General features: G+C 44.1%; 1 protein-coding gene across 5 annotated transcripts; it reads right to left on the reverse strand.

Annotated features, from left to right (window-relative positions):
- Positions 1-454: 454 nt before the first annotated feature.
- LOC121299776 (S-adenosylhomocysteine hydrolase-like protein 1) lies at positions 455-19,690 on the reverse strand. Of its 5 annotated transcripts, none has more exons than XM_041227818.1 (17): positions 19,286-19,688; positions 10,576-10,684; positions 10,013-10,156; positions 9,116-9,216; positions 7,612-7,714; positions 7,000-7,094; positions 6,509-6,615; positions 6,098-6,214; positions 5,796-5,859; positions 5,428-5,516; positions 5,191-5,261; positions 4,963-5,057; positions 4,757-4,855; positions 4,239-4,307; positions 3,738-3,816; positions 2,976-3,096; positions 455-2,719 (listed from the first exon to the last, which is right to left on the reverse strand). In XM_041227818.1, exons 1-17 carry the CDS (start codon positions 19,472-19,474, stop codon positions 2,713-2,715), a joined length of 1,659 nt encoding a protein of 552 aa, XP_041083752.1. In that variant the 5' UTR covers positions 19,475-19,688; the 3' UTR covers positions 455-2,712. The 5 variants fall into 5 exon arrangements, with proteins under 5 accessions (XP_041083752.1, XP_041083751.1, XP_041083756.1 ...); XM_041227817.1 differs by having other exon boundaries at positions 10,576-10,687; positions 19,286-19,686; XM_041227822.1 differs by lacking the exon at positions 19,286-19,688 and adding an exon at positions 14,780-14,882 and having other exon boundaries at positions 10,576-10,687.
- Between the last annotated feature and the right edge of the window lie 1,399 nt (positions 19,691-21,089).

Below are 21,089 nucleotides of genomic sequence, written 5' to 3' on the forward strand. Positions count from 1 at the left end.
CAAATAAAATAAAAGCGCTCCGGAGGGATTTGAATCCTCTCACTTATTCGTGTTTCAGCTAATCTACAAAGATCCTGCATTGGGGGCTTTTTCACCCCCTTTTGGTGTCAACAACAGAATATTTACCAACCTTGACAAAGAAACGCCAAAAAAGTGGATTTTTTCTGCAAGAGCGAGTGTGCTATCCATCAATAAACACAAAAACGGAGGCTTGGATTCTGAAGGGGGAACATTGTGTTTTAAAAACACAATCTGTTACACATGCACATTATATATATATATATATATATATATATATATATATATACACACACACACACACACACACACACACACACACACACACACACACACACACACAGAGATAGACAGATAGATGGATAATCATCTACAGTACTTTTCCCAAATCAAATCTTGTATAATAATGAAAAAGATTCTGGCAAGTAAATTGAAATTCTGAGATAGATCAAGCAGTGACACAAGTCAAGCCCATGTCAAATCACAGTGCTGAGTTGTTAAATAAGGCGATATTCTGTCACTGTCATCAAAGAAAAAGAAATAAAAATCAGAGAAGGGAATCTAATCAGAGAAGGGTGTGGCATGGTTTAGGATAGGCGTTTCCAGGAGAAGATGCTGAAATCATGAGACCTGGCAGCTCTTGGACAGGTTGAAATGAAATGATAGCTAGACAAAGACACGCTGGAATGACAGTACAGCTCTGCACTGGACCGGTAACTTCACCCAAAAACTGTGCAGCGCAAGAAATCATCAAAGAGAAAAAAAGATGTTCTTCTCTTTGCCATTTAAACTGATCGTTCCTCCTGCCCAGATGTCCTGCTCTGCACTCGCTTTTAAACTATGAAATACATCCAGTTCAGATTGTAGGAAAGCCTTAGAAGACATGAACTAACCAAACCGTGACACGGCTGATCGAGGAATAAGAATAATTAGAAAGGGTATCAGGCTGTGATGTAAATTAAAAACGGCATTGACAACTCCACTAAAAGCAGGCGCACACAGTGTGTCAGCAAAATCCATACAGTCTCTATACACCACATTTTAAAACACTAGCAGTGAGTGAGTGTGAGAGCAGCCTGGATCTCTATCAACGCAGGGGTCCTGACAGACTGGTGCTGCTCCCTGTGCTGCAGTCTAGTGGAAGTGCTGTCCTTCACTGCCAAGCCCAGGTGCAGAGGGAGACTTTCTCTTCTAAGCGCCCCTCCTGGCTCTGTGATTAGACAGATCTGTGACCCGCCCTGCCTTCTATATACATACCAACACCACAGCATTATTATCTTATAAATGACCATGCAAAAGGCAGAGTGAGACACTCCAGCAGAGACAAGCGCGCTGCAGCAGGGAATTAAACAGCTTTTGTGTAATAACAGTTATTATTGGAGATCACCCCATGAAAAAAAAAAAAAGCTGACAACAACTAAAACATCGGAAATGAAAAGGACATCACAGTGACTGAAAACATTGAGGTACAGAGGACTTATTTAAAATATATATATATATTCACATACTCCATAAAACATCACTGTTTGCAATATACTGCACTATATGAAAAGGACAGCGACACATCACTGATGAAAAATGAGTTTGGGTGACAGGCTGCTTGTTCCAGATTGTAACTCTGACGGCTTTTATCAGGAGCTGCAGTCTATTATCAGGTGGCTTTCAGGAAGCTGTTCCATACAAAGGTGAAAGGAAGAAAGCGACTCAACAGAAGACGACAGACAAACGAGAGATGCATGCTTGTTAATCAATCAGACCTCTGGAGTTTAAGCCACTTCAGAACAGTTACAGTACTTAAACGCAGACACTGTACCCTTGCACAGGAAATCATCAAAACCTCTCGGTTTCAACAGTCCGTTTTTGGGGAACACGTTCACAATTCAAAGTGGACAGAATCGCTGCCGCAAGACTTCTCTCTCTCTATAGGTACCATTTCAAGTTTCAGAACAAAAGCAGCGATTTCGATTGTCAAATAATGCTTTTACAAATGAACGCAAATGATTCAAATGGCAACACTTTTAAAATGAAAGAAACAAATTTTTGTTTGTTTGTTTGGACACACATGTAACTGCTTTGAGATGCGAGGGTTGGCTCTCTAAATATAATCTGCTGTTCAGGTCAGTCTGGACAGTATTGGCTCGCGTTCTGTTTTCTACAGCTCAGGCCAAAGGTTTTGCACCCCCCCCCCCCCAAAACAAACTCATTTTACTGCATAAAGTCAAATGAACCCTGCTGAATAATGTTATCTTAACATACCGAATCACACACCGCTGTGTAGTTTATCATTTAACAAAAATACTGACAAATAAAAAAACACAGCGACAGTTTGAAATCTAACATGAAATACTACTGCACCACAACTAGGGCTTCTGGTAGACTAATTTTTTGCGATGTAGTTTCTTTGATGTTAAAGAAAAGATCTAAATTATGTTCATAAAAGTTGTTAAAAATGATGTCTCAATCCTACAATTCTAGGTGTTGCAAATGTTTTGGCCCCAGCTGTACAGCACTATGAAACTCTGAAGGTGACTACCTCGCTGGGTTTAATTACAGACTGGCAATGGAAATAAATGAAACATGCAGGGAATGTATCGCACACAGAAAATAAAGTGGGCTTTTCCTCTGGCTCGCTAAACATCGAGGTTTGTTGCAGGCATCGTGGTCCTTTCATGGGATTATCCAGCGCTTCAAACATTAATATCTGCAATAAAAGAGATGATTGCATGTTGCATTACAGGAGTTTGAAAACACTGCAGAAAATAAAACTCAAGCAAAACGAAACACTCCACATCTCTTCTTACACTTTCACCTTAACATATATGACAAATACAATGACAAATGTATTTAACAAATAACACATATCAATACATATATATAACGTCCTATTCCCGCGCAACAGCCTGTCTTTCACGTCTCTGCTACCCCCCTACTCGTAGTCCTCGCTGCATTAGGTTTACCTGTAGTAGTTTGGTTTGAAAGGTCCGTTCTTATTGAGTCCCAGGTATTTGGCCTGTTCATCTGACAGCTCTGTGAGATGGGCATCAAAGGTGGGCAGATGCAAGCTGGCGACATACTCGTCTGAAAAGACAAAAAAAAAAGGATATTTTCAACTCAGGGAGGGAAATAAGACTCCTATTGCAGAGCAGTTTCATCCATTCCACTAGCTTGTTTAGCCACAGTGTGTAGACAACAAGCTCAGGTATGTGTTAAACTCATAGTAAAACCAGGAACGGATCACACCGCTATGCAATTGGGATCTTATTGCGATCCCTGCAACTAACACTGGACAACTAATCCAGAAGACATTCTATTACGTAAAGGTGCCCTAATTCTTTTTGACCACAAGAGGGCGCTGCATGCATGCTAATTTGCTCTTACCAGTCAGTAGTTTTTCTTAATGCAAGCTAATGACACGTTGAAGGGTGATAATACACTGTTGTTCTGTCTCTGTGCTGCGGTGCTTCGATTAACCCTCAACTGGTGACAGTGGCTCGTGCAGACCGTGAGCATGGCACATAACGGTTGGGAAGGGCAGTTTCCACAGCCCCTGTGTCGTGTTGTGTCAGTGTGGCAAAAGTGCTCTTTCTCTCTCATGTGTTACAGGACCTTGGAGGCCACACTGCTACATACATTACAAGCAATACAGGCAGATGCTCATTATGACTCTGCAGCCTTGTGCATGAGAGATGCTGTATTATGTACATCTGTTCAGAACGTACCCATCTTTTTAGGCAGCAGGTAGACATCCTGTTTGTAACGCCCCTCTGGGGCATTGTAGAGCTCTATCAGGGCAAGAGCCTGTCCAATAGAGAAGGGGCAGAATTAGTATTCTGAGCATAGAAGCGTGCAGCTGGACTCCTAAACCAAACAGCAGCAGACATTTCTGAGTACAGAGCAACCAGCAATATAAACACACGTCAAATACAGAGCATGATTCACTTGTGGCACACAAGGATACACTTTGCAACAGAGCTAACTAAATGCATGCTTTGCATGTTGCATTACCATAATGCAAAGAACAAAAAAAGAGCAAGTCTCAAGCCGAATATAATCTACCTCCCTCAGTCTCTGTGTGTAGAACTATTACTATGTTCCATATCTGTGTAGCTATTTTATAATGCATGCAGGGCAGGGCTGCTTCACGAACTCCCTCTGATCTTCGTCGGTGCACTTTGTCGTGCAGGAGCGATGCAGCGGTGCAGCTCCACGCCCTCACTCACCTGCGTGGTGGCTGTGATGGACAGAACAAAGGTAGGGACTGTGGAGCAGCTCAGGTTCAGGAGACGTCCCTTAATCAACAGACAGACTTGGATTACTACAGTGGCAGAGAATCACCAGATAACTGCAAAACTACAACCACAGGCAGTGCTGCCAAATCCCCCTTTAAATGTGCTTTACTGAGTAAATGCACCGTCAGACAGATTCACGTCTTAATGAAGAGGCACAGGAAAGCCTCCTTCACTTTCTCTTTGCTTCCACAGCCACTAAGGACTGCTTTATTTTTTTATTTTTTTTTTACTGTGTCCAGTTGCTGAACTGTATCATCAACTCTCTCACTTAAGAAGCCAATCGATCCCTCCTGAAGTCTTCACATAGAAAAGGGAGTTGAGAAGGAGACACAGAAAAACCAGCGAACACTGAACACTCCCACACAACAAAAGAAATGGACCAAACCATCTGTGCACGGGGGTGTTTGAAGTCTTTCTTTCTTGCAATTATTATTATTTATTTATTTTACCTCCGCCAGCAGGACGACTCTCTTGCCATCTGGCCAGATCACATGATCCACTTGTGACCGCACCCTTTCCCAGGTCAGCTCTGGGGTGCGAAGACTGGCCTTCAATTAAAACACCACGATTGGCGCGTTAGTTTTTTGCAAAAACAAAAACACAAAAAGATGAAAAGCACCCCCTGCCGTGCCACCCTTTCCCCGAGGTTCCTTACCACATCGATCTCCGTGTTGGAGTGGCCCATGTTACACACGATGCAGCCGTTCTTCATGCGATCCAGCTGCTCCCTCGTGACCACGTTTTTATTTCCTAAGGGCAGGATCATTCACGGTTACGGCTCTTTCTCGCATTCAAGATCAAATAACCTTTTAACCAAATTCTATGAAAACGTCTGAGATTCATTCTTTAAAAAAAAACACACACACTACACAATGAAAAGCACCTGTACAGGTGATGACAACGTCCACTTGACGGATAACTTCGTTCAGTTTTACAACTCGGAACCCGTCCATGCTGCAAAAAAGAAGAGATTCAATTACTGGACCGGCGAGCGGCACCTGCAGTAACGTTTATTTCTACAGTTCCTCTATGCAGTAAAAAAGGAGAGTTTGTTAAAGATTGGGTTTCAGTGGTGACTCTGCTGTATGAAAGCTCCACAGTGTGCTGGGAATGCCCTTACCAGGCCTGCAGAGCACAGATGGGGTCGATCTCTGTAACGCACACAATGGAGCCCAGAGCTTTCAGAGCAGCACAACAGCCCTTCCCAACCTGAAACAAGGAGAAAAAGCAAGACTCACAGATCACTGTCCAACACCTATTATTAAACAACTACAGACCACCCCCAGAACCAATCTAATCAATCTAAATCAATCTAATGTAAATATTGATTCATCCTTCAGAAGCCTTTTCTTCCTGGTAGATACCGACTTGTTTAAGGTTGTCCCATTACTATTAGCAACCCGATCGCTCATCGGAGCGCTAACCATTCAAACCCGGATTTAGACAGAGCTGTTCAATAATAAAAACGAACAGGAGTCGACGGCTCACCTCTCCGTATCCGCAAATGACCACCTGCTTTCCGCCAAACATAACATCTGTGGTCCTCTTCAAACTGTCAAAACAAGCAAAGCCTTCTCTCATTACTGAGCTGCACAGACAACCCAAGACCAGCCCGTGCCCACAGCATCAGTGCTTATTCCAGCACGTACAAACCGAGGTTCTCTCGCACAGAGCTACCCGCAGGGAACTCCCAAGTACTCTGCCACACGCGCGGTTTAAAATGAGCTCCCTCCGTCACTGGCTTTTGTGCCAGCTGTGCCAGGCAGTGTACAGCAATACGTTCTGCTCACCCGTCCAGAATGGACTCCCTGCAGCAGTAGAGGTTGTCAAACTTCTGTTTGGTGACGGAGTCGTTCACATTCATCGCGGGAACACAAAGCTTTCCAGCTTTGGACAACTGGTAGAGTCTGGAAAACAAAATAAAGAGCATACTATCAGCAGGACTCAACTCAAAACTGAACCCATTAATAGCAATCAATGGCTATCTCACCCCAGGGAGGGAAATAAGACTCCTGTTGCATAGCAGTTTCGCCCATTCCAGGTTACAAGCTTGATTAGCCACAGTGTAGGTTACAAGCTCAGGCGTGTCTCAAACTAAAACCAGGAATGGATCCAGCTGCTATGCAATGGGAGTCTTATTTCCAGCCCTGCACCTGCAAGATCACAAAATCAGTTAAAGAAAGAATCAATGCATTTCCTGCCTGTGGACTCCGGTAACACTCTCCTCCACAATCCCTCTGATCTTCTTAAAGACATTGGGGTACTTCTTATAAACCCAGTGAGTCAGATCTCCTCCATCATCCAGGATCTGCCAACAAGCAAGCAGGGGAAGAACCAGCATCAGGACCTCGAGCTATTCTGCAGAGCCTTACCCTTGAACTGTGTGCACCCTGAACCCTACCACCACCTGCCAGGTCACTGAGTCACAGGCAGCTAATTATCAAGCACAAGCGATTGCATCCCCCTGTAGAACGAACTCACTCTGCTTCATAAAGTCGAGAGAAAACTGCTGAGCAGTGCTACGTTAACATACATTGAATAAAAAGATTATGTTTGCATGTCTTTTTTAAAATTATTTCTCAGTCCTGAAGTTCTCGGTGATGCTGAGCCCTCGGCCCCAGCTGTGGTTTGCCGGGACGCACAGTGTGGGATTGAGGGCAGTTGATTTGTAACAAGAAGCTCAGCGCTCTACCATGTTGGGCTGCCAGCCCTCCATGTTGACACAGCGATCAATACACCACCAGAAATCATCCTCCGACTCCCCCTTCCAGGCAAACACTGCGACTCCTACAGAGAGGGAAAAACAGCAAGAGCTTCAGTCCACCCCCATAACTGTCTTAATAAAACACTTTCTACACATGCTGTTGAGCGAGTGAGGTGCACCGTGATCCCTGGCTGGTATAATGTATACATCTGAAATATAAATACAGCACTCGGATGGACACTATGAAACTCAACATTAACGAAATTGCTTCAAAGCACTTGATTCCTGTTCCACTTCAAGGCCACTGCTCGCGCTGGAAATGACAGCTGCTTACATTTCAGCAATGATAAAGAACACTCAGGAGCCGGCTTTCAGACAGAGCGCTCAAAAAAAAAAAAAAAATAATAATAATAATTTGCAGGCAGGGTTATATACCTTTTTATTTATTTTTTTTTTTTTAACTCCAGGTTGCTATGCGACGACAATGTTAACAAGAAGGATGAAAAAAACAAAAACACCTTGAAAAACCCTATTGTGTATTGTGTCTTTAAATTGGGCACAGATTGAACACAGGGTGAGAATGACACTGCTGGCGCTTACCAGCCTCGGACAGCGCGGCTGCCACTTCGTTCTGTGTGGAGTAGATGTTGCACGCAGTCCAGCGGCACTGAGCGCCCAGCGCCACCAAGGTTTCAATCAGAACCTGGGAAGAGATTGGAGCGACACACAGACAATGAATTCACTGTATTTATTGATTTATTCCTCTCACATTTCGGTCAATTCAAGACCACCCACACTTTTCCACTCTTGCCCTTCTGTGTAAAATAACTGACTCCTGTATTTTTGCATGAAATTGGCATATTCTTTTTTGCAAGCCACATGGATCGGTGCTCAGCGTGCTGGCGCAGGGCTGTGGTTTCATTTGACTTGGGTGATCTGTGCACCTGCACTATACTCCCTGTTGGATGCTACAGTCCAGCAAACTGCTACTTGACCTTGGCTAATGCTACCGTTAATTCAGCGTCTGTAGCAGGAACTACAGCAGGAGCTGTCAGCTGCAGATGGTGATTTCACACTTTAACCTGGCAATGTTCTTCACCCTGTCAAACAGAGGCTGTGCATCAGCCAACGGAGGAAAACACCAGGGGACTCAGAGAAATCCTGCCATTTCCACAGAGCGTTACGCATGCATGGAAAAGCTTACCAGGTGAAGTAGCAGGATCGAGAACAGTGGGAAATTAAAAAAAAAAAAGATTCTGTGCCTTTAAATCATTCCCCTGCAGTTGGGACGAGCCTTGATGGACAGAACGGCCTTTTCTTGTTCCCAAACCTCTCTTATGTTCGTAATTGCAAAGCACTGTGTATCGTGTCAGCTTTCACTGTGGTTTATTAATATCCAGTGTTGCTGTACTATACATCATAATAAAAGCACAGAACTCGCAATAAACCCTGGACAGCTCAAGCTGTCCTGTATTTAAACCCGATAACGATCAGGAAGGTGTACATACTGTCTCTCTACATACACAACACTGCGTGCAAAACAGCTCATTGAAAGCTATGCTATACCTGGATTGCCAACTCCATCCCTAAAGCTTTGCTGTTGGCAATTACATGTTCCGATTTCTGTGTGGGCTTGAAATGAAAGCAGTGTAGAGCAGAGACTTATAAAACCCACAGCAGATACCGTAGAGAAAAGAGCTTACACAGTGATGTACTCATTATAACACAGTGATGAACACAAGGGCAACGCTCAGTCATCTCGCTGATCAAACTGAGCTAAATTTTAAAAAGACACGTTTTTAATAGGACTCGCCTGAGCTTCTTAGCTGTACACTGCGGCTAATCAAACTCATAGTAAAGCCTGGAATGGCTGAATCTGCTATACAACAGGAGTCTTATGTCCATCCCTGCACAGGTGTTAGATCCCATCATGTTCAATCAAAAATGTTAAATTTTATGACCTGCGTTTATTGTGTATTGCAGCCTTTCCTCCTGTGTCTGGAGAGATAATCAAACAGCAGCACAGAACAGGTCTCACAGGTCTCGAGCCAGCTCTCCGCTCTTGCACTGAGCTGTCCAGTCAGCGAGCGTGCGGAAGACTTACCGCAGTCTGGGCAGTGATGTGAGTGCAGCCCACAATCTTGGCTCCAGCCAGCGGCTTCTCTCCCTGCGCTCTCTTTCTGAGGGAAATGAGGGATGACATATCTGCAGGCGACAGGACATTCCCAAATCAATGGACTTCCAGCGGTGCCCGGCGTGGAATTAAAAACATGAAGCATCTTTATAGCTTGCAAACGAACCCCACTGCAGATAATAACCCCTCTTCTTTACAGCTTGCAATCGAACAAACGAACCCCACTGCAGATAATAACCCCTCTTCTTTACAGCTTGCAATCGAACAGACGAACCCCACTGCAGATAACAACCCCTCTTCTTTACAGCTTGCAATCGAACCCCACTGCAGATAATAACCCCTCTTCTTTACAGACTTGCAATCGAACAAACGAACCCCACTGCAGATAACAACCCCTCTTCTTTACAGCTTGCAATCGAACAGACGAACCCCACTGCAGATAATAACCCCTCTTCTTTACAGCTTACAGCTTTTTAACTGGTGCACAGAAACAGGCTCCTCTTGCACCGAGTTCCTGTTAGATATAATAACTAGATAGAGGAACTTCTCTCTCTAAACTAGCTAGGGAGGAAGAACAACATTAGGTTATCAGAAATGTTTAAAACGCAGCTTTTTCTACTGTGATGTTCAAATAGCTTGTACATGCATGTACACATACCCACCCCTAGTGGATCTCACTTGTGCCTAAAGCTGTCTTGAGATTGTTAGCTATTGCCCTGAGTCTACTTTTTAACCCTCTCCTATTAAATCTTTATCAGAGCTGTACCTGCTCCGAACGTCCTTCAAATCCTAATTGATCTATCGCTGCTCCTCCGGGAGAAAGCAGGGGCGCTTCATTAGACGAATGAAACCCAAGTTTACTCTGACCTTGCTCTGCAATTTCAATCTCTCTCCGGCCGAACTCTGCCTGCTTGATGCTCTTCACACAGAAGTCGCTGTTGCCTTTGGAGTTGACCTGAGTCTTGTCTCTGGGCGAAGTCTCGTCATCGGAGCTGTCTGTGTAGGACGCAGCTGAGCAGAGATCAGGAAAGGGGACAATCAGGAGCAGAAAAGCACCGGTGAAACGGTGCAGTGAATATGTACAGATTAAAATCCAACGACACACTTCTCAACCTTTTTTCAATGAGCAGAAAAAAAAACAGCCTTTTGTTTAGAATCTTGTGGCTCTGATTTAATTTGAAGGAAGACCCTGTGGGGAGTTTAGTTGCAGGAAATGCAATACCAAGATTGCGGTACACAAGCAGCCCAGCTGTTCGCACTGCAAATACAATTACCTGCAACGGAACCAGGTCACTTCACATGCCACACATGGCACTAAGACTACAGCACTGCCACCTGGAAATGTCACGGGAGGGAGAATGACCCATGATGACCTCAGGGGGGGTGCAGAACGGCTCTTGACAGGATTAAAGGGGACCCCCTTTCCATACCTGAGCCCTGGCTGTCCGTGGAGGACTGCGAGATGGAGCGTGAAAGAGAGCGCCGGCCGGTCTTGGTGGGGAAGCGGCTGAACTCCTGTTTGTCATCCGCAAACTGGATCTGCTGCAGAACGAAATGAATTTCAAAATCAGCAGGCACGTCGAACGCCAGGTTTCTTGTATAAATGCGTGGATGGTAACGAGACTCCTGTTGCATAGCAGTAATACTACGGGCTTTATTAGCCATAGCGTACAGGGGACAAACTCAGGTGTGCTTCATGGTAAAACCAGGAAGGGATCAAACTGCTATGCATCGGGAGTTTTATTCCCATCCCTGTACTCAGAAATGCATGTACACTGGATCATAAACCATGCAGTGGAATCTACTATTGCAGGTGGACAATACCGCCTGCAGACAACAGGGCTGGTTTTCCACTGTGTAACACACTTACTCTGGAGTGGGCAATGTGGCTGCAATTGGCCTGGAGGAATATAGCCTAGTGCAACATCTGATAAACTCATACTGCAGTTCCCTGGTGTCCCTTCATGCAGTCATTTCAAAACAGTGTCTCTCCCACAGAAACAGTTTAGTTTCCTTTTCCCATTTTCTGCACGTCCACGCCATGGCCTAATCGGATCTTTTGTTCCAAAACAAGTCAACCGCATCATTAAAATGGGCGAGGAAAGCGAAAACACTTTGACACCTTACTGAATAAATAAACACAGATGCAGTCTTATCAGAAAGCTATTCAAAGCAGTTCACTGCTGGGATGTAAGTGGAAAAAGACTTGTTCATGGCTGGCTTTTAAAAGGGACAGGTTGCAATACATTCATAGGAATACATTACCAAAGGGCTCCTGATCAGCATTCGAGCACAGATCCACGCTTTCTCATTCATTCCAGGGTAACTTTAAAGTCACTTTGCAAGAGCAGAGAAAGCCAATACCGTGTCTGGAAATGCAACATTTTACTGTGAAAACAGATCCACTCTTTAAAGGAGAATTGCTGCCAGACTAAGAAAAACACACAGTGGTGGGAAATGTGCAGGTAACTTTATAATTCATCATATGCAGGGCTGTTATGGGCAAACGCCTCTCAACACCCAGAACTGCAGGACTGAGACATCACACACACACACGCACACACACACACACACACACACACATCTAAGCTTTATTTAACATCATGTAATCAAAGGAACTACAAATTCTCAAAGTCTACCGGAAGCCATGCTAGTTGTACAGCAGTATTTCATGTTAGATTTTGAAATGTCACCTATGGACACTACACAGCGGTGTGTAATTCAACACGTTAACAAGGTGCCATTATTCATCAGGTTTCACCAACACACTCAAAACAAAACACCACAAATGCAGACAGGCTTTTTGTGGGCGATTTCTATTGGGCGTCTTATATTCGTGTTTATTTTGCTGACAGCATTATCTTCCCTGGAGCCCTGCTGTCCTGATGGAAAGTTCATAGCAAGAAAGTTATTTTTGAAAATCGTGCAATAAATGTACTGGGCTCCATCCAAGTTACAAAATGTATAGTGTATTGCTCCTGGGAGATGCATTTATAACTGCACTGAGTGAGCCAAAAGTTTACAGATGGTGCTTTTTTCCCCACTGTAGCAATTTACTGCAACAGGAAACGCCTCCTCTTATCTGACATGTGGTCAAAGGTTAAGGTGATATGAAATCATATCAATCTTGTGCAATCTGTTCTTTAAGGGAAATGTTCTAATTCCAAAGGAGATAACATACAGTGAATGAGCAGGCTTGCGCTTAGCTCAATGACATGTGTTTGATAAAGATGCTTGAGCACATAGTTCCTTCTGAAGAGAACAGAGTCATTTCTGCTGGCCTGAGTTCAGCTATAATCCCTGGAATAAAACACTGGGGCGATTACAACCCAGTCACTGTTATTAATACCACAGCTTAGAGGAATCGGCACGATGTCAATATGAGCAAACCCTGACAAGCAGAGAGATCGTTAACCCTTAAACACAAGGTCGTTACAAAGTGGCCTTCAAGGCGTAAGAGCAGGGGCATGACTAAAGGGTTAACATGAAGAAAGCCTCTAAAAGGCTTCTGTGTTTGAGATTAGCTATAAACAACCAGGCATGAACTGTGGAGGTAAAGAATCATCACGACCTGTGTTGTCCTTTGATCTTCAGTTCTATACAGAACTTCTAAAGCTAGTAAAATAAAACCCTCGCTTGATCCAAACTAAATAATTTCTTGGCAATATCTATTTATTTTTCTTAGCAAGTTTCTGTTTTTAAAGATGATGGTCTAAATACCCCTCAAAATAACCATATTGATCACACAACAGATCCTAAATCACTTTCCTGTTGGGAATGCCTCATGTGTTCTTGCCTGTAGTTTCTGCAATCCTGCATCACTGCTGGGAGTTGGATGGTAGACTTGTCATTTTGAACCCCTCCAAACTAATTCATTATATAGATATCTTACCGTAACTGCTATGCGTTTCACCCGTGAGAACTGTATTGAATCATTCCAATACGTTCCCCCTAGATCCGGTCCAGGAGTCGTCACTACTGCAGTAGCCACGCCCTGCAGAATGACATCACTGCTTTCACACGACCTCACACTTTGTGTTTGGAATTCCTGTTTGAAGCACACTGTGGAGTCCTGCCAGTCTTCATCTCCATGCTATTTATTATTGTTATCGTTACTTCAGCAGAGTAGCAGTGCAGTATTGGAACATTTAACTTTACAAAACATACTAATGATCAAATCCCTTTACCCATAACACCGCAAACTCTCAGCGCTCTGCGGACTCGCTGCTCAGGGTGCAGAACAAACTCGCTGCCTACCGCTGCTGTCTCCTGCGCTCCACACTGCACTGTGCGTTCCTGGAACACCATCTTCAGAGCTTGTAGAGACAAGAGACATCCCTTTATAAAAACAAACAACTAGTGCTTGCTAGTTAATACAGCAGGATCTCTCTGGATGATCGCATGCAGTGCTGGGCTGTTAATGGGCTTGGGAGTGCAGCGGTAGGCATTCCACACACAGTATTCACAGGAAAGCTTTTCAGCTGACTCTCACTGAATCCTGCTTCCACATCCATAGGCATGCATTTAAAAGCAGTTCCTATGAACTTGTATTCCTATGTGCTGTACAGCTGACAGCAAGGGGGCTGAACGTGTTCCAAGTCATTGCTTCAGCTCTGTGCGTGTCAACTTGTGCTGTCATTTCAAAATGTATTACCAGAGAAAAAATGATTGCCGCTGAAAATACCCACGGATTGTGAAATCCCCAGCCAAACACTGGAACAAAGGCAGTTCCTAGGTTATAATTAACTGTTTGTTTGAGGACAGACAGCTGAACAATGACATTATTCACGAGTCTCAAGTAAAAGACTGCAAACTCAATGAAAAGCCTTCTCCATGAGCCAGCGTGAGGCGCATCACTGACGTCACGTCTCAGCGTTTTTATAAACTGGGGGGCACGCTGTGGACCGTACACCAGCTCCCTGGTCAGCTGTTCAAAGCTGGCTGTGACAGTGTGAAGGACGGAGAGTGGAGGCACTGTTTTCCATTGAAAGAGCCCCACACAGCGCCCGCTCTATCTGTGAACTCCATCTGGGAGTTGAAAGCCTTTCCTCCCCGCCGTCATGAATAATAATGAGCAGTCCTGTAGCAATCCCTTTACTCAGTTGCTATAAGGTTTAACTGCACTGACTCGGATTCGCTCTTATAAGATACTGTGCGCCTTATTTTGCTCTGACTTGAATTTTCTTGTTTGATCTGCCCTTATCTGTATAATATTCTGTAATGTGATATTTTATAATGCGAAACTTTGTACTGAATAAATAAAGCAACTAAGTCCAGTTATCCCTTATAAGAGTTAATCACAGCATTGTCTGCAGTGTTACCATGCATTTACTACAGCACATTATCCCTTATAAGAGCGGCAAAATTCAAAAAGTGCACGAGCAGCTATTAAAAGGAATGTGACTACTTAATCTGCAGGAAACAGGGGAGCACATTTCCCCGTTACTTTATCCTTAATGTAATCTTTTAAATGACACCGGTATTGAATCACAGTCCTCACAACACGGCGAACATTAATATCGAAAAAACAAAAGAACCTGCCCAATCACTGACAAAAGCCTGGACTGTGCTTCAACACAGTTTAAAAGTAATGAACTCTAAACACAAGAGAATACAGGTCCTTCACAAACCTACCGTGATGTGTCTCCGAGCCATCTTTCGCAAGAGCAGACCCCAGCCAGTACTGTCGGGTACTCTAGAACTAAGGGAAGGCTAACTCGAGCGCACAGAACTAGTGCCTTTACCAGCGCTGCCCCCAGATCACTCCAGCTAGACTTCACAGCCTCCACATCCCTCACTGCAATCAGCCAACCCGAGAGGAAACGGGGCTGCAGAACAGGAACAAAGCGCTCGCCTGACTGCCCTTCCTCAGGCTGGCTCACAGATTTATTCATTAGGAACTACATTCAACACTCCGCTGCACTGCACTCAGCTTAGGGCCAACGTTCCCCCGAGTGTTATGGGCTGTCCTGAACTAAAGGTCACAGTCGGTACCAGAATCAAACACAAGCTTAAAAGCACGATGTGTGGTGCAGAGCCCTGGCACTGTGTTCTACTGATCTGCATCATTAAAGCAGAGCTGGTATTAGAGGTGAGCAATGTGTGTAGACCTTCTCTCTAATGTGTGCTTCAGAGTGAGAAGACACTGACCTCTGAGAGTCAGGAACCACACCTGTAAAACACCCACACTGTGACATGTGTCTCTGGCTCAGAGTGACAGAGCGGCAAACAGGCTTCCCAGGGTGGGCAGAGGGGAGTACTGCTTTGGAGAACGTAAACAAACCTGACAGTCAACACAATCTGCGTCCTGCGAGTGTGGTTAAAGGCTAATCAGGTGTGCAGGTATAAAACTGAACTGCATGGTGGGAAGCTGTGTTTTTTTTAATTGTGCTAAGGCTCGGACCCCAGATATAAAACAAGCGCAGTCATTGCGCTGCTACTGGGGAAACAAAGAAAAAAAAAAAGGTGCAGAAAGAAATGTCCTTCCAGCGAGAGAATTTCTTGTAAAAGGTTACTCCTGTTTTGGGGAGCTAATGTAATGTAATGTAAAGCAGGTCAGTAGTGTTTTAAAAGATATTCTAGCACAAAAGTGAATCTGTGTTTGCTGAAGTAAGTCTATAATGACAGTTCTGGGAAACAGCAGGACTGGGGTTCCAAAAAAATCAATCCCAAGTAAGATCAAAGCATTCCATGATTATTAAAAGAAAAAAAATGTCCCTGATGGGGGGCTTCAGATTGCTAGGTGTATTTACTACCTGCAATACAGTATTTGCACACAGCAGTTATAGAAGCAAGGCCGACATACTGATTAACATCAGACTTGAGACACTCCCACTGACAATGAACACTTTCCACAAGATCACTTCAAGGGCAACAAACGCAAGACACAGCATTCTCTGAAGTGCTATCTACAGCAGAGGATTATACACTGCATTTAATATTCAACTAAAACATTACTTACAGCTCAGAATACCTTCCAGTGCACGCAACTGGCAATCACTGCTCATAAAAATAATAATAATAATAATAATAATAATAATAATAATAATGAAGGCACTTGAATTCAATTAGATTCTTGTATGCTAAGCACGCTAGAATTGCCAGCCCAGGTTTCAAAGACATCACCAATATTAATAATACTCCCTTTATGCAAGGTTACAATCCCACCTGAATGATAGCCGTGCCAGTGTACCAGCTAATGCATGGGCTTCAGCACTGCCAGGTCTGGGTTATCTTTCAACAACCACCAAATACAAAAAGCTCTTTGTTTAACAGGATCGCTTTAGAAAGGGTCAGATTGCCTCGCACACTCACTGTAGCTTGTATACTCTTGTAATGTAATATGCACATTGCTCAAACTGCTAATCAATGCTAATAATGTCTACCACTCTGAATGAAGATTACGCAGCCCTAAACACTGCAGCTCATCAGGAGCGTTTTGCTGCGTTTTTTCTTCTTCTGTGTACTGTACTTGGTGTGCTGTGTCTTCCCTTGGTATGTCAAGGCAACTCCACCCTGAGCACAAGGCTCATGAAGGCTGCAATGTGTTGCTATATTGCACACTGTATCAGTATTACAGTGTGTCAGAAAGGCTTTATTACATTTGTAATTCCCTGTGAACAGCCTCACTTAGAACTTGATAACTGGTGCACAAAGCATATGCCATCTTACTGTGATTAGCATTCAGTTAACTTCACCCTCACTGTTAAGAGAGAACAGCGAGGGCAATATTCAAATCTGAATCATTTATCCCACTGCAGACGTGGCAATGAGATTCTAACTTACTACAGCTTAAAAACGAGACAGAACTCTTCCTGTTACAAATGACTACAAAGCAACCTGCTTTTATAGGAATGCCTGCTGAATAAAATTGAAGATTCCCGTTGATTTCACAGTGAGAGGACGTCAAGTTCAAAGACAAAGCCTTGCACGGCAGCACCTGCCCAAACAGACACCTGTGAACCAGTGTGTGTGTCAGCACTGACGAGCCCAGGATTAGACCAGGGGGCTTCAGTAAGACCACTAGTATACAGGAGATATATAGCATAGATAGATAGATATATTATATATATATATATATATATATATATATATATATATATATATCTATATCCGATATATATATATATATGCTATATATATGCTCTATATATATATATATATTATAATAGAGCAGGAAATGGGTTCAAATATGCAGTGTCAGTGCTGTCAAGATCAAAACCAGACCCACACTCTGAAGTCTTCTTACTACAGAATTCAGAGCCACTTCGAAAATTCATTTTTCTATAATTTCTACCAGTCTGCAGTAAATCTATTTACCATTATAAAAACTGCAAACTATGATGAACTGTAGCCCTAAACATAGCTCTTCATTCTCGTTATTATTATTATTATTATTATTATTATTATTATAAGCACACTCTTGCCCTTGTATAAAACATGCCTTCACTGTATCTGCTCAGATCGGTGTTGTTTGAGTTTTCTTGTTTGGTATGGCACGCTATTATTAAACAGTATTTCACAATGACAGGGAACATGTGTGAATTGAAATGACCCAACAGGAAGGGCAACTCGTAACCCACTTCTATAGAGAACGGCTAAAAAAACACTGCCTACAATATACTCCCATTATAAATGTCCTTGAGAGAATGAGGTCATGTGGGTGTGTGGGGGGGTGGGGTGGGTGCGTGAGGGTGTGCGTGTGTGGGGGGTGCTGTAATGAGGGTTCGCTCATTATCTGATGTCCTATGAATTTATTTTAGTTATCAACAAGTTTTAGACCCGCAGCAGGGCAGCTGACTCTATCCCTCTGCTTAACTAAACAAGGCTGAAAACAATGATCTCGTTCATTTCTATTAGGTCTGCCAGCCCATTCTTTGGCACTACTTTGCCCTGAAGGCAGGAATCTGCGCTGTCACGACTATGATTCATGCTTTTATTAGCATGCTGATAATATTCATTTCAAGCAGTACAGGAATTGCCACTTGTGACTGACTGTGCGCTGACACTACCTCAATCCCAGCTGAAGTGCTCCTCAGCTGCACTGTGATTACAGAGTCCCTGTACTGTTCAGAATGAAAACGTGGAAGCTCTGGTTCTCGTCCTGGCTGTGCGGAGTCACCGGTCTCCGCCGGGGACTCTGAAGGGAGCGGCGCTTTGGCTCTGGTGCTCCTGTGGGTTAGGCAGGTCAAACTGGTCGGGACAGAATCTCCTCACCGCTCTACAGCGCACCCTGCTGGCCGGGCGCTCAGTGAGCTCAGGGGCGGAAACCTGCCGGGCTGGCCTCTGTCCTCCAGGGGTTGGAGGTTCGCTGACATGGCTCTGGTGGGATCGGAGGACACCCATTGTATCTTCGGGTCATGTGGGGCGTTGCCGCGGCGAGGAGAAATGCAATTGGGCATTCCAAATTGGAAGAAAATCAGGGGGAAAATTATAATTGGACACACTAAGATTAAAAAAATAAACATTACAGATGTTGAAGCTTAGAAACTGTGACCCAAGTCAAACATAACAGACAATTCTGTACCACTGTCACAGGTAGGTATGTTGAAGGATTGGAAATAAGGCTCCTACTGCAAAGCAGTTTCATCTGTTCCAGGTTTTAATACACGCTCGTTCGTGTCTTATTAGACTCGTAGTAAAACCAGGAATGGATCAAACCGCTATGGAAGTCTTATTTTGACAGTGTTTATAATAATCCGATACAAACATTGACGCTAATCTCTACATTAATATTAATCAGCATGGCTTCGCACGACCACGTCCTCTGCACACCCCCGGCATACACAAAGTGTTCATGGCGTGTGTGTCAAAATGTCTAGAGCCGAAGTTTAACCAGATCAAACTTTTTAAGCTGCGGAAGACATTAACACAAGGTGAATGAAACGAGAAGCGCCTCGTTCCCTGGCCACCGACCCCTATGCAAAGACAAAACCAAGCCGAGCAGCAAGGTCCGTGCTAAAGACTGCAGTAATAACACATCAGCATTACCGTCGCTGTGCTGTGTTTGCCCTGCACCGAGATCACCGCACACGGCACGGAGGTAGAGGACAGGGTACGATCATGCAATCCCCGCACGATGGCCCGGGACTGACCTCGGCAGCACCTGCTACAGAAAACGCAGTAACGCGTCGCACTCACCTTCTTGACAGGTTTGTGACCGGCGACTGGGGTGAAAGCGGCCGGGACGCCGGCAATGTCCCCGATGCCCATTTCGCTGTTTTTGGTCACGGTCATTGCTGAGAATTTCTCGGCCACATTCTCGCTCTCTTTCACATGTTTGCTGGCCTGTTTCAGATCCAACTTCCCGTCTCCCGGACTAGCCGACATGGCGTATCGCGATCGCTGCTATTGATGCTATATGTATATATTTTAATGCGAGTTGCTGCAGTGTTGAATATGTAGCGTGTAAACTGCACTGTGTGTTATCTGTACTGCGCTCGGCTGCCTCTCTCGCTTTGATAATACTAGCGGTAGTGTCAGGACTCCCAGTGCAGCTCCGCGCCTCCCTCCACTCGAGATTAGCAGCCCTTGCCGGGGTTTGTTTTGACGATGAGCTGAGCGTGTCCTCGGAGAGGGCGGGGGGCAGGGAGGAGCTTGCCCCTTGCAGGGTTGCAGCGAGGGGAGGTGAAACCGCCTCCATGTTGGCTCCCCGCAGCAGAGCCGCAATGGCACCCCTTGCGTGAACGTGTGACGAGGGAGGTGACGTCACACGCAGAGTGACGGCAGCGAGTGATTGCCTCTGGAATGGAAGCTTCGGTTCTGCTGGGTTAGATCGCACGTGCCAGGGCGCTGGCAATGCAACTCCCTGGCAGAGTCATTACTTCCAGACTGGGGCAGGCATTCATTTATAACGCAGTGCAATCACAGGCTAGCTTATTACATTATTATCGAGACCATTGCATTTACAAATACAAACAATCTGCAGTAATAAATACACACACCGAAACCAGGTGATCAACTCTGGGGAACTGGACGCGGCCAAGCTGTCATTCAGAGACACTCTAAATTCGGGCAGCTGATCAATTTAACCCGATTACAGGAGGTCACCCCTTCCGGAACAATTGAGAAATATAATGTAATATATTGATTATTACATTTAACTCTACTGAAGATTACAACATTTATTATAGAATATATGACAATATATTTTCATTATGTTGTACATTAATCATACTCGAATTATTTTGAATACTGTTGAAGTTGTTGTTGCACAAAAGCAAAAAATAACAACAAATTCAAGAATATTAAAAACCTTAATATATATTTTCCTTCCAGAAGGACTAGAATGTTAATTATCGATTGTGTTTGGTACAGAGGGTATAGCATCTAGACAGCGTTATTTATTTCCAATCACGAGTCTAGTATTCATTACGCAGGGATAACCCAACTAACGTTTATGTTGATATGTAGACACCCCTGTCCCAACATCGCTGTATGGACACAACGGTTCTCTTAATTACAGTAAACAAGGTATTTCCTGCACACCTAGTAAACCAATAGCATTGAAAACAGCGCCCCGAAAGACTTCTGATATTCAACCCATGTAAGAAGATATTCCCTTAGCTAGCTATAGAATATTCTAACTGTATACAAAAAAATAAAAATACACCTGTCACTCATTAATCATGGTGTTAAAAGCCAGACATCCTAAATATTATATAAAAAATAATCCGTAAGGTTTACATCAGAGCACCCTCACCTCAGGATGGTCCTCCACTTAGAGAATAACGTGCTTTTGGAATGGGATTACTTGCCATGTGTTCAGCATTATCAGCACCCCGGGTTCTACTCTGGGTTACTCAGCCCGCCCTCCCCTTCAGTAGCATTACAGCTTGAATGACATTTGCTGTTGCAAATAACCAGCTCAGAAAACAACACCAGTCAAGACAGCCAGCCATCTAAACAGGACAAAAATAGAAGGACTTGCAAAAAGTGAATGAAA

This window comes from Polyodon spathula, chromosome 25, assembly GCF_017654505.1.
Source record: "Polyodon spathula isolate WHYD16114869_AA chromosome 25, ASM1765450v1, whole genome shotgun sequence".
Classification (NCBI taxonomy): domain Eukaryota; kingdom Metazoa; phylum Chordata; class Actinopteri; order Acipenseriformes; family Polyodontidae; genus Polyodon; species Polyodon spathula.

Excerpts from the sequence above, each read along its gene's own strand:
- LOC121299776 (XM_041227817.1), bottom strand. The coding sequence starts at position 19,474 with ATGTCGGCTAGTCCGGGAGACGGGAAGTTGGATCTGAAACAGGCCAGC. Across the intron at positions 5,860-6,097 it reads AGGGAGTCCATTCTGGACGG|TTTGAAGAGGACCACAGATG; the intron begins GTGAGCAGAACG and ends TTGTTTTGACAG. Across the intron at positions 4,308-4,756 it reads GAGTCGTCCTGCTGGCGGAG|GGACGTCTCCTGAACCTGAG; the intron begins GTAAAATAAATA and ends CTGTTGATTAAG.